The sequence below is a fragment of the Colias croceus genome, chromosome 13 (genome assembly GCF_905220415.1).
Source record: "Colias croceus chromosome 13, ilColCroc2.1".
NCBI classification, from domain to species: domain Eukaryota; kingdom Metazoa; phylum Arthropoda; class Insecta; order Lepidoptera; family Pieridae; genus Colias; species Colias croceus.
Window position 1 is genome coordinate 5,185,262 of NC_059549.1, and position 14,207 is coordinate 5,199,468.

General features: G+C 29.8%; 1 protein-coding gene across 1 annotated transcript; it reads right to left on the bottom strand.

Annotated features, from left to right (window-relative positions):
- Positions 1-6,114: 6,114 nt before the first annotated feature.
- Positions 6,115-13,156, bottom strand: LOC123696879 (juvenile hormone-binding protein-like). The gene is made up of 5 exons (XM_045643261.1): positions 13,023-13,156; positions 9,599-9,827; positions 7,912-8,036; positions 6,745-6,897; positions 6,115-6,322 (listed from the first exon to the last, which is right to left on the bottom strand). The coding sequence occupies exons 1-5, from the start codon at positions 13,078-13,080 to the stop codon at positions 6,159-6,161; spliced, it is 729 nt and encodes a 242-aa protein (XP_045499217.1). The 5' UTR covers positions 13,081-13,156; the 3' UTR covers positions 6,115-6,158.
- Between the last annotated feature and the right edge of the window lie 1,051 nt (positions 13,157-14,207).

The window sequence follows — 14,207 nt, forward strand, 5'->3', positions numbered from 1 at the left end:
TTAAAATAGCTTCTAAGAATTCAATTATCAAAAACGAATTCACAATAAGATCTCTAAACGGTTCCAATACAAAAATGAAAGACCTCTCATGTCGTCTCAAGGTTCATACAATATTTTTGTGCATCGCGTATTAACTATTTGACCTATGCTGTAGGTTTTAGAGCATAATATATTATTGATTGAAGTCTTTATTTCGTAATGTGTGGGTGAATTGTTATGACTTGTGTAAGATCTTTATTTCGGTTGCAAAATTGGTTTAACGTGAGGAATGTTTAAGAAGTGAATTGAAAATTTTGTAAGTAGTTAGTACATATTTATAATGTAATAATGTTTTTTACAGTTTATTAAATTTAAATATAAATTTAAATTTAATTTAAATTAGCTGTGCCCCAACGTATCACTTACGTTCAAAAACAAGAGAAAAAGCTTGTTATTCTGGTAAACAAGATGCTACTTTTCATTAAAATTTAATCAGTAGCTTTGACATGATTAAGTATCAAACATGAAAATTTTGGCAATTATCATATTATTACGATACTAGATAGATAATATATTTTTAGCAAAACCTGCTAGGCAGGTATATAGATAGTACCTACAAGTATCTTGGAAGATTTATGATACAGGTACTTTTTTCGAAAACATTAATTTATTCACTCTTGTAGATACGCATCCATTTTTATTTTATTAGTCAGGAGTTGCAAAACAAAAATTGGTTCAATTATTGATTTTTATTTTGTTTTGTTTATTGAAAGCCGAATTATCAAATCGAACAATACTTATTTACTAAGGTTTAGTTTATACCAAATGACTAAGTGCTTAATTGTAATTACTATGACTAATGCGTGTAAAACACGAGACAAAAGTGGTTAGGTAACTATTCAATTATTAGTCGACTCTATTGTTTTAACAAAATCAATATTTTAGTAACAAAATACGATAAAATGTCTGCAATTTTACGATTGTATAATTAAACATGATAGCTTTTAACTTTTAACTCAATAAAAAATGCTAACAACAATCATCATTCAGATTTGATGAGAAAAAAACATTGGCCTGCTTTTTTGTCAGTCGTGTTAAGTGTAAAAATAAATCTGTATTTCGTCTAGTTTCATTACCTCGTAAAAAACTTGGTGTCGTTTCCATTCCAATACCTAATAATAATTGTCTTTGATTAGATTTAAATAAGTATTTTTTTGAAGAAGTAGGAGTGGAATGGCCTCATTAATAAGAAAACACTTTTCAAGAGAAAAAAAAAATAATTAATAAGACTTAGGTTTTCCTATCTATACATATAATAAATCTGTAGAAGGGTCAATTCTGTAGGTACATTGAAAATATTGAAAAAATAAATAGCAGGGGGTGTTACTGGATCGATACCAAACTCAAATATGTGATTAAAAAAAATTTTGTCTGTCTGTCTGTCTGTCTGTCTGTCTGTCTGTCTGTCTGTTTGTTCAGGAATCACGTGAAAAGTAACGGTTAGATTTCGATGAAACTTGGTATAATTATACCTTATTATCCTGGGCATAAAATAGGATACTTTTTATCCCGGAAAAATACGTAGAAAAAATAAACCTAAATTTTTCCGCGCGGAAGGAGTCGCGGGCGGAAGCTAGTCATATAATATGATAGGAAAACCTAAGCCCCACATTTTTAATCTACCTTCAATTAAAATGTTTAATGTCCTGAAGTGGACTTAATATGATGTTCTGATAATAAATGAATTTGTCTTCACAAATGACCTTGTAATATCTCGTATCTGTAAAATAAGGCCAATATTATAAATAAGTCGTTCAACTTAAATATAGAGTTAAAAAACAATTTATACATCCGCATTTTCCTGAAACTACTCTATAAGCTCTTTAAACGGAACATAAAATGCTCAATATTATATTTTTATCATCTATAAAATGTTCAATGAAAATTACTTTAACACCTTCGTATGACTAAGTACTTAGTACCTATATTAATGGAAGTTTTAAAGAGATTAATCATATAATTTGCCAACGCGTTTTATTATGAAATTTAAAACTTTTATTTTAACTAACAATGACCTTATGGCTCCATACTTTTTAAAGCTACAATGTATAATTATTAGCAATCGTATAGACGAGTAAAAAAAGCAGGGTTCGTGTAGACCTACAGAGGTATAATGTCATCAAACATTGGTTTAACTGTAACAATACGTATCTATAAATTAGAGCTAAAAAGTGTTTGTATAATTATGGTTTAGAGATAATCCTTGTAAGGCTCATGTACTCTAACAAGGCCAAAAATTGACCTTCAAAGTTCAAAGGAAGCCTTCTATGGTCCACCCACCTTATTTATTATGTAGAAAATTATGCATACAACTTTTTGTTTGTTATTTACGACTAGTTTAATTCATAGTGCTATATTTTTGGTTGTCTTAGTTTAGGTTATCAACATCCGTGACCATAAAGAAGCGCAATAAAACCCGACATTAATAGACAGAGTAAGGCTTTTTCATACTCAGCAATATAAGTCGCTTAGCATAAATTTACTAAGTGAACTTGCACAGTTCCAGATGAAGGAAAAGTCGTTTGTGCTGAGTTTTCTGGAAAGATAATTGTGTAACAGTGCATTTACATCAAACGATCGAATGCTCATTCTTACCCCACTATTTATTTTATTTTAATACGAGTTCTTGTTTACATTAAAATATCACGAAATAATGCTTTTGCTCTATAGCTTTAAGTTCGTATGATTTAAATGCACCGTTACGTCAACGATATTCTTGGTCCTCTAATAAAACAAGATTAGGAACTAATAAAGATAATCATGCGTAAAAAAAACTTATAACAACTTTTTCACTCTTCAAGCGTTGTTGGAGACCTTAACAAAAGTGATTGATTCAAAAGTGTGTGATATGTGATTACTATGGTTCTTTTTTTTGCTCTACAGGCTACACAATAGAAGTAAAACCAAACACGATGTCTTGGGAATATGGGTACAAGAAATACATATTGATTTTCTCAAGATAATCAAACGAAAGGGTTCTAATATCTGAAAATCTGACGATATACCTACCACATAGGAATTCCATCAGGATTTTTATCCTGACATATTCCCAAGACATCGTGTTTGGCTTTACTTCTATTGTGTAGCCTGTAGAGCAAAAAAAAAGAACCATAGTAATCACATATCACACACTTTTGAATCATTAAAAAGAATTTCATATATTTATACAAGCGTACATGATTACATAATATACAATAATATAACCTATATTATTACATACATGCCATGAAAGTAAGTAAAACCACGTTAAACAATGATAAAAATCCTGATGGAATTCCTAAAATCCACCGTGGAATGAGTTGTCAGTTATATTTAACATTCAAAGAGAACCGCTGTGTGTATCAGGTTACATTTATTTTTTAAATAAATAACGGTAGAAATAAATGATGTCTTAATTATTATAAAAATATATTCGAGGAATAGATTTACTCGGGTAGCTATAATTTATCAATTGTTAAAATGAGTGAGAATGTTTGGATCTATGTTTGTTATTAATCTTCCTCGCAAAAACGACTGTACTGATTTTTATAATACAGACTTTTGCCCAGATACCTACCTATTATATTACAGTTATTTGATATGTTTTGGATGCTATACATTTTTTATATTATACATTTATTTTTATAATGATTGTAAATAACATTGTAGGTAATAAAGAATTGTGTATTTTGTGGCTTTGTCCAATTTCGGATGGAATGTCCGGTGACGCTTTTTGAAAAATATTTTGACAGTTGTTAGGTAATAAGAATGCCTCATTCTATATTAACATAATGACACGATGAAGCCTTGGGCCTAGCCAATTTTTAACCTACAATACAAAATATATGAATATAGTCAAAAACCCATTTATCTGTCCAAGGAAAACTACCTACAACATTTAACTTAACGGTCAAATATCTCCAACTACATAGTGTGGGACCTCCCCGGTTCATATGTATAATGAAGGTACCCATTTTATAGCATTGTTTGAATCATTAATGTCAAATAAAATTAAAAGTAAATGATCGTGAAGCGGAAAGGAATGTATGACGTCATAATCGTCCAAGAGAAAAACTGTTACCTTTTTTTCGGTCCAATACTTTTGTCCGATTTATTCATGTCATTTGAAATAAAAAGATGTTTGTGTAACTCTCATAATTAATTTTATTTTAAGTTAAATTCCCGGAAAACCATTAATGACTAAACTGAGATTAATGAAACTTCACTTCACTTGACTTTATACAATCGAAGAGTTAAGCCCTCGAATTAATTTCTAATTTAATTACTTGATCAACCCTTATAAAGATGAACTAGGGAAAAGCAATTTGTGTGAAGATCAAATTTCGCACGATAGCATGGAATGTTTGGGAGCGAAACCGCGGGCGAGGAGCTAGTTTATATTATAAGCTTATTGTTAAATATCTGTTGGTTATACTAAGAAAAAATTAAAATATTATTTTTCTTGTTATTGAGTCAGATGATTTATTAAATAACGGTATAGTTCATAAAACTATTAAGTTTCCAAAAATATGCAAATGTAAATATTATTGATAGACCTTGAAAATTATTCATATTATTTAATCTTTATTGCATCTCAACATTTAAATGATGAGTTGTTATGCAAATTATGCATCACACATCTCTGCTTCTCTTAATAATAAATGCCCATTAAAATGTTTTATTATCTCAATAATGTACGCGATTTGATTTAATTCTTACGGTATTTAAGTGCCACATTTGAATGGCCACTTCTTAAATCTCGTACTTGAGAAATTAATGACACGGCTGTCATTACACAGGGGTATATTCTCAAACTCGTACCTTTCGAAAATTGGCTGGAGCAGGGTGGGTGGCTGGTTGTCAGGTAAACATTTAAGTACATATAAAATCTCTCATTATATTTTTTTAATCAGAGCACAATTACCTAGTTATAATAAGTATTTGTTTCCTGATGATACTAAAAAAACCATAGTGTAGGTTTATTCCCCAGCCTGCTGTACTTAAAACGTATTTTTTAATATTCGGATTGTTTTTGAGAGCATTCCTTTGTGTGGTCAGTTAAAATGTTAAAGCGAGTCGCGAATATTATAACTGTCAGCAATTATATCTCTTAATAGCACTTACGTTTACGTGTCACGTTTTTAATAATAAGCGAGACATGTAATGCTTAAAATTCTTAAAAAAAAGATGTTCAAAACAATTCATTGAGCATAATTTTGAATGCTATATTATTGTAGGTATGAGACTATGCCAGTAGTAAAATAGAGCTTCCGGCAAAAATGAAAAAGCATTTTTAATATGCAAATTAATTAAACGTTGTTATATATTGAAATATCAAGTATTTAGTTGCAGAAAGTAAATATTTCCGGTTACATAAATAAATTCGGAACATTTCTTATTATCGAATGATAGCATAATACATACCTTCTTAACTTGCAAAGGTTATTGACTGCACTCAAAAACCTTATCAACGAGACTTATGTGTAGATTTTTATGCAAATGTTATTTTATTTATTTAAACCCATCCGTTTAACAAAACAATGACGGCTGCATATTTCTACGTATTTTCTTAAAAGAAAATTGTTTTAGGACTAATTTGGAATTTCGAGAGGATGTATGCACACAATGATAAGTAGGTACCTATATGCATTTTCCTCTAAAAAATCAAGTATGTAGTTGTATAGAAAAACGAATTCGTTGGTTTTCAACATACCTAATCTTGTAAATTATTATTTACAGTATTAACTGTAAGTGACTTATATTCTAGATATATTTCACAGCAGATTGGTTGCTTACCTAACTCTTAATATGAAAAGTGTAGTAGGTACTTTTATATACTTTGAAACATTTATGAATAAGTATGTTCTGAATTAACGTGTCTCACTTTCTGAGATTCTGGCATAATTCCATCATAGACTTGAAAATTAGATTGGTCAAGCATCCACTTTTTCATAATCCATTACCAATAATTACAATTTACTCTATCTTTATTTACAACTAAGGTAAGTAGGATATATAAACAAAGTATAAATCTGTAAAATTTCGACTTTACTAATGAAGTTGAAATGTAGGGTACTCTTAAAAAAAGATCACAGCGAGATGAAACAATATTATTTATTTTACAAAAGAATAAAAATACTTCAAAGGCCCTTCAAGAATGCTTCCTTTGGCAGTACTTTGGCAGCCGCTCTTATATTGTGCACGACTGTTACATACGCCTTTTCGACGACCGTTGTAAAGATCTTCTTATAATTTACATCTCTATGCGACCCCCAGTATACCTTTTCTTCTTTTAAGTTGGTAGCTGAAAATGATAAAAAGTGTTTTTTTTTAATTGAATGATGTAAATAATAACGTTTTCATTGGGGAATACTATAAAGGCAAGCCCGGGGCTACATCGGCTTTGTCTAAAACTTAATATAGTACAATTTAAAACCTTCCTCGAGGACCATTCTATCTAGTAAAATCCTTTGCGTCGTGGTAAAGGTCTACGCATACATAGGGACATTTTGTTTTATACCATGTAATGACTAATGATAGTACTGTTCTAATATTGTTACATTTCAACGACATCACGAGAACACTGGTCGGTTTTAGTATGATTGTGGTGATGATTTATTTATATAGGTCGAGAGGACATTACTGCACCTATAAACTTGGCTAGATTGCGGTGAACACCATACGCATAATATACGCAGGTCTTATATCGAAACTGACTCTAATTACCTTCTTTAATATCCTTGAGTAATTCAGGGTTCAACTGTAGATCAAGATCTCCAATAGGTTCACAGGTAATCGTTTCTGGTCCCAATACAAAATGCGATACGCCTTTGTCATCGGTTGTGAAGTCGTAGTTGTACTTGGCTGTACACAACGCCTCTATGGAATAATAAACAAACATTTATTGATGATAGAATAGATCATAATATAATGTAACTATTGACGATAATTGATAAATAATTAAACAATCGCGGCTATCAACGAAATTCAACATAAACAGGAATTGGTGACTCGCATTAGGTACTTGATTATTTATTTATTTATTTTTATTTATTTATTAATACTTTATTGCTCTTAGAATCATTACAAAAAGACTTAATCTAAGGATACATTACAACAATTGGCGGTCTTATCGCTATGCAGCGATTTCTTCCAGACAACCGGACGTACGAGGAGAAATTAAATTAGAGGAAAGGTGAAGGGTAGAGCATAAATATATATTTATAAAAGAAATAAATATAAGACTAAATAAATTACCTGCGTAAAGATATATCCATAATATAATATATAATAGATACAATATAATATATTCACAATCAAAATATAAGAATATGTTACGTAATAATAGTATAATATTCGAATACATATAATATAAATAATTTATATTAAGTACAGCGAGAGAAATGATAATCACGCACCAATGCTTTAAAACTTGATAAGGATTGTGCATTCTTTATATTATGAAGAGGCAAAGCATTCCACAATTTGATTGCCTGCACGGTAAATGAAGTGTCATAGAAGTTGGTGTTGTGTTCTGGCATTATTAATCGGAGCATTTCAGTCGACCGAACAGGTTCAGCATTGTTACCTATTTAGTCTAATTAATATTAATAACTTTTTCAAACAGAGTAAAATAGACAGATTCAAAATGTTCAAGATTGAAATTGATATTAAAACAACTATTGGTTTAGCACTGTTGCTTTAGTTATGACACCAAAAATATTTGTTAAGAAATTTATGAAGTCAAAAATCGAATTGATAAGTTCATTTTCTTTAATTAAAATTTGAATTTATAAGCATCAATATGCCCTCAACGTAATCATTAGACGAATCCTTAAAATTTACCGTTTAAATGTAATTTTAGCCCGTGTCGTTAATACAATTTATACTCACTTCCTTTAATTGAAATGGTTCCCGGTAATGATTTTTCCTTTTTCTTCGCCTCAAGGGTGATGTCCCCAGAAATAACGAGGTCCACCTTTGTTTGCAATTCTACGGCCTTCGTTTGTTTATCTAAGCTGCAATCAAAATTATTCATTAGGTCGACTAATGTAAATATCACATGGACGACACACATGTCTTCTAATAATAATAGAAGTAGAAAGTCTATTCTAGGTATCATAGTATTGGGTATACATAGTAATCAAAGTTCAAACGCGAAATATAGAAAACTCTTGTAAATAAAAAAGTATGACTCACGTACATAAGTAGGTAATTATTATAACTACATCCACATCCCAAAATGTATAATTTTGTGACTACTTATAAATTAGATTATAGGGAATAGGACTTCAGATGAGTTACTAGCTAATTTGCTGTTACGCTATGATAGTAAACTTTGATGTGGACATGTATGTGGTCAAGCCAATCGCCATACATAACACATATATTATGTATAAATAGATAGGTACGTAATATATATAATTTACGCACGCTCGAATTGCTTTAATAAAAAGCTATCTATAGTAATAAGATTGTCATATTGTTATTCTGCTCCAAGTTTGATATTATAAACATATCTAAATTGGGTGGTTTATATATGAGACTTAGATTGAAATAAATTTAATTGGGGATGACGGATCAGTTTATTTTCCATATAAACAATAAAATACACTCAATATAACAATAAAATTTTATGGAAATCTTGTCCGATGGTATCGTTCTCTGACAGTTTTTGTTATTTTTCCATAATAAACACGAGCGCCTGTAACTTTTTATAAATTAAGTTGGTTATCATCAAGTAACGTTTTTACGAATATGTAGGCGTTGCATTTATACGTAAACAATTCAATAAATCAGATGCATCGTAAGTAGTAACACCATAATAACACTGCATTTACTTTTTAATACTGTTAAGAAATTCTTATATTTTGATGATAATTAATAAATTTACCATTTAAAATAAAAAGTATATAACTATAGAAAAGTTTAATTTATAAGAAAACGCCATCGGAGAGAACAGTCTTTCTCACAATATTGATGCATTATATTCCCAATACTAATGTTAACATTAAAAAGGTTTATCCTGTAGGATTTATAAAGGGGTATGTTTACTCAATTGCGTAAGTATTCAAGACCTTTGTATTACATGCTAATGGTATTGCTGTTTTCATTTATCCTAATGTATAAAATGCCGATGGATAAAAGCTACGTTGCTTATAAGATTTTCGTCTAAAGAATTTTTATTCAGTTTCCATATAAAAAGTAAACATTTGGGTTATTGAATATGTTATGATATAAAGAAAGAATAAATTTGTGGATTAAACTATAGTAGGTACTGTTCCTATGTTCATACTTGATAAGTTGATAGGTATTCATAAATTATCAGTTAACATTACATACCTACTTAGTATAAAACAAAGTCGCTTTCTCTGTCCATATGCCCTTTGTATGCTTAAATCTTTAAAACTACGCAACGGATTTTGATGCAGTTTTTTTTAATAGATAGAATGATTCAAGAGAAAGGTTTTAGTATACTATTTATTATAAGGATTCAGACAAAGTGGACGAAGCCACGGGTGGTAAGCCAGTTATTTTATAAATACCTACATACGTACTTTGCAGAAAATGTAATACCAACCTGAACGCAGATAATTGTTGATTTTTCAATCCAAGCACGGTTAAGTCTTTATAATGGTTCCACACACCAAGTTCTTCATCAAATAAAATGTCCAAAGATGGTATTATTTGTGGATCAATAGCTTTTATATCATACTCGGGAACACCCGCTGCAGTTTTAGATAAAAAGGTTTGTGTCGACTTTCGTAAGCATTCCGTATCGGTTATGTCACATGGTGAGAGAAAAGAGTCTGAAATATAAAATATAAAATAAAGAAATATTTCAAGAGATAAAATTTAAGGTTCTTGTAGTAATTTTGTGATTAAGCTCTAAAACTTCAATCAAAAAGAAAGATGTGCTACGCGTTAAAATTTAATTAGTAGATTACGTCCTAAACACAAAATACTGTATTAAAAAAAATCAGTATGCTCCATCTATTGATCTCATTATACTAATAGTCCATTGAAAAGTTACATATTTTGGTGTCGCGTTTTTTTAGAGGACGAAATTTATTTTTTTGATGTGATGAAAATTGATCTAATGAATAAAAGTTGTTTCTTCCAAACAATCTACAAATATGGTCTGATATCATTTCTTCGTAAAATGATAAAAAAAAGTTTTATTGAAAAATATAAATAGCTCTAATTTCTGAACATTTTCGCTTGTAACTTTTTTATTTATACTAAGGACTAAAGTTGTAGAGAATTTAATTTGCAACAATTATTGCTAACAATGTTTTTTTAGCAGATAAATAGTTTAAGTGATATATCGTAAAATCCATTTCAACCACTATTTTTAAGATGGCGGCCGTGGGACAAGGGTGGCGACCCCACAAACTTGGTTTTAGCTTCACACTGACCGCCTCTACACATCCAAAAAATAAAATTTCATCCTCTAAAAAAACGTAATATTTGGCCTAAAAAATGTAACATTTCAATGGATTAGTACGTGTAGGTAATAAAATAATCAAAACTAGTATGTAAACGTCGGTTTTAATACCTAATAACGTTGATCTCCACATTAATTAAATACAATGTACAAATTCGCACTATGTATAAAACGACCAGTAATATAATTTTAGGGTTCAGAAGCGGTTTGCAGAGCCATATAAAAATCTGCATACGCTCGCGTTTGAATTGGCTAGTAGCAATCCTATCAAAGAGCATTTACGATCTTTTATAACACTTTATAGAATGATCATCTTTAGCTGACCTGTAACCTCATTCTATTTTCGACCTTGACCGCTGAACGTCTGGTGTATAATCAATTGACAATTTAACTCCATTGACACCTTACCTATTGAGCGTTTATTGGGCAAATCATTGAAGTTCATTGAGCCTGTTAAACATTTACTGATTGCTTCAAATCTTACAATTTATGCGGGCGTTGCCGTTGATTGATTGGGGTTTTGCATATTTTTATTTCTTTTGGTTTTTCCTTATTAAGTTTATTAATTGTAAGGTATTAAAATATAAGAAAATGCGCAGATGTATCCTTATTTATTTTCTATATAATGTATGCTTTTGAGTCATAATCTGTTCTATTTTGCCGAAACTTTGAACGAGTCTCCACCGATCTTCGGTCACAACAAAAGAATTAACATTCATAAAAAGACATCCACTTGTTGTGTATTGGCTAAATGATTACTAATTGATTTGTTTGTTCCGGGATCTAGTGTTTGGTTGGTCTAAAGTTAATTGTCAATAATAACATGGAGTCATGAAGTAAACTTTGTATGGATACCTAAGACAATACATGCATATAGGTAATATAAATAGTAATGCTTAATATTAAGTACCTATGCATGTAAAAACATATGAAATTTGAGAGGATAAATAAGGATTTTTATCTTCGGTTGCTTTTATATGGATAAAACATATACTAACAGGAGAAAGAAAATACGAATTATATATCTAGTGTATAAAAATAAAAACAAAACACGCTCTTAACATAAACTCGTGAAATTATTATATTGTCACCTCAATAAGGGTTGAAAGTTTGGTGACCGAGTCTAATTTTTTTTGATATTTGTAGTATTGTTAAATTCAGTTATGTACCACAGTTCCTACGTAATATTATATTCGTAATTCATAAAACGCACATAAAAACCTTGCTCTACATAGCGCGAAATTTTCTGCGATAGCCTCTAAAATATACTGTATTGATCCATGATCCGGAATTATTAGAAAACCTCCCCGAAGGATAAAAACAATTAATAAAATATATTTTAGAAAGAAACTGTGATAGTGAACTCAACTGATAAAAGCTTTAAAATTGCGTGCAAAGTAAATTAATTTACGTTTAATATTATCCCGTGATGATAACCGCGCTTGACCGTAAAATTGTTTTTAATCTTTTGATTGCATTTTGGTTAATATATTTGCAGATAATATTTTAGTTGTAAGTTTATACAAACTTAGTTCTTATATTAGGAGAAAAAATTCTTTCAAATACTCAATGAAAATGAAGATTTGAAGCCACTTTGGAAACGTGCAATTAGATTTATTTATATAATTAATTTAATAATAATAATTTCTAAATAATTTCTAAATAATAAAATTTGTTCCTAATCTTTTTTTGTAAATGTAATTAAATAAGTTGTAAATAGATAATTATTATAATGAAACAGATAAATAATATTAACTTTTTATATAAGAACTGCTAAAAGTTATTGCAACTCTAAAGAAATCGATTAATCGTTAACATAATAGTTTCGAATTTCAAGAATCGATTTAAAAGATTAAGAGAGTTTTTTGTTTTAAATAAAAAGTGAGTAGGTGTATTATAGTTATTCCTTGTAAACCTTAAATAAGAAAAAGTGTGAAATTATCATTCAAATTCTAAGATTCAATGTACTAGTACAGTAGTATAGTAATATTCTAGTTTGAAATAATTCCTATAGTGGATTCAAAAAATACTACCCACAGTATTAAATTTAATTGAAAAAACTTAGGTTTTCTTGAAGATATTTTTTATTCTGAAACCATAAATAGGTTACTTCTTATTTTATCAGCTTATAAAATATTGTGTAAAGTTTATTGTGGTGGAATTACTAAATATATTATTAAGTTTTTTAAACAAAAATGTAAACCACCTCCAAATGATCAGACCTGAACAAAATTTAAATGGGATCAACCAGAAGGCACTAGTTTTCAAATATTTTTCAAATAAAGTATCATCAAAATCAGTTCACCCTGTCGAAAGTTCTGAGGTAACAAACCAAAAAAAAAATGATCGAAAAAATCCTCCTTTTTTAAAATCTGTTGAAAAAAGACATTAAGCAACGTTCACCTTTACCACTTATGATTACGGAGACAATTCAAAGTTCACATGTTTACACCTTGCTGGAGCTTATACAATATTGTTAATCAACATAAAGGTTTACCTATTCCTAGATAAAATAGACAATGATAAGAACTAACGCCATAACTATTCCTATCCATACCTTCGCAAAAAACTGTCAAACAGGACACGAGTAAAACCAACACACGAGCAGACAGCATCTTGGCTTTACGGACCCACTACTGACACGAACGCGGCTGAATAACCCAACTAATCACTTACTTTATATACGTTAGATTACAGCAATGCAAATAATTGTCGTTATTGAGCATTCCGTCACATAGGTCACATATTATCAAGCACGGTAAAGTAAATATCGATAAACGTATAAAATATTGTCACAACTTCGAGAATTTGATGCATGAAAAGAAAGATATTTATCGGATATATTTATTGTTATTATGACTATTATTTGTTTATACTTTGTTGCGATTCCTGATGGAAGCGGATCTTTCTGGTTTTGCAGTATTCTTTTCTACACCCCTTTTATTTATGGTTTTTATGAAGAATGGTCAATTAGGTAGCAAATTTCGCAAAGTAAAGTCAATCTTGTGTTTATTATAAAGTTTTATGCATCTCCTTAGTTTTAATGTAAGGTAAAGTTTTGGTTTTAAGTTTTTAAAGGGTTTGATCTGATATTTAAAGTAAATGGATTGATGACATATAGCCTATTTGTCGAGGAAGGATATATATATCATTACGCTAAGACCAAGAGGAGCGGAGATACGCAGCTGAAACCGCGAAGCGCAGCTAGTATATTATAAACAAACAAACTCTTCAGTTTTATAATATAATTCCAAAAATAACTTTCAAGCTCTATCTTATTTTATTTTGGTTTCTTAAGGAAAGACTTAAAAATATTAACAAGGAAACAATTCCAAAGGTAACAAACGTTTTAAATGTATTTTTTGCTTAACAAAGGAGTTCCGAACGAATTCGCTCAGTGGATAAAATTGTTTGTTGTTGAAGGTTTTCTTGAAGTGAGCTTGTTTAACGAAGACCTGAAATAGACTAGCACAGTTAAATAGTTTCATTGTTTAATATTTTTTTAATATGCCCAAAATAAATGTTTACCTATAAAAATCAATTGTTATCTACATTTGTCGTTGACAGTATTTTAGTAAGATTTGATAAAGGATAGGTACAGGCAGGTCGTTATTTCAAGTAAGGCGTATAGCAGTAAGTAGTCACAGCAGAATAAACTCACGATTATTATTATTTGTTAATTATTTACCTAATATCCATACTAATATAAATGCGAACGTAACTCTGTCTGTCTGTCTGTTAC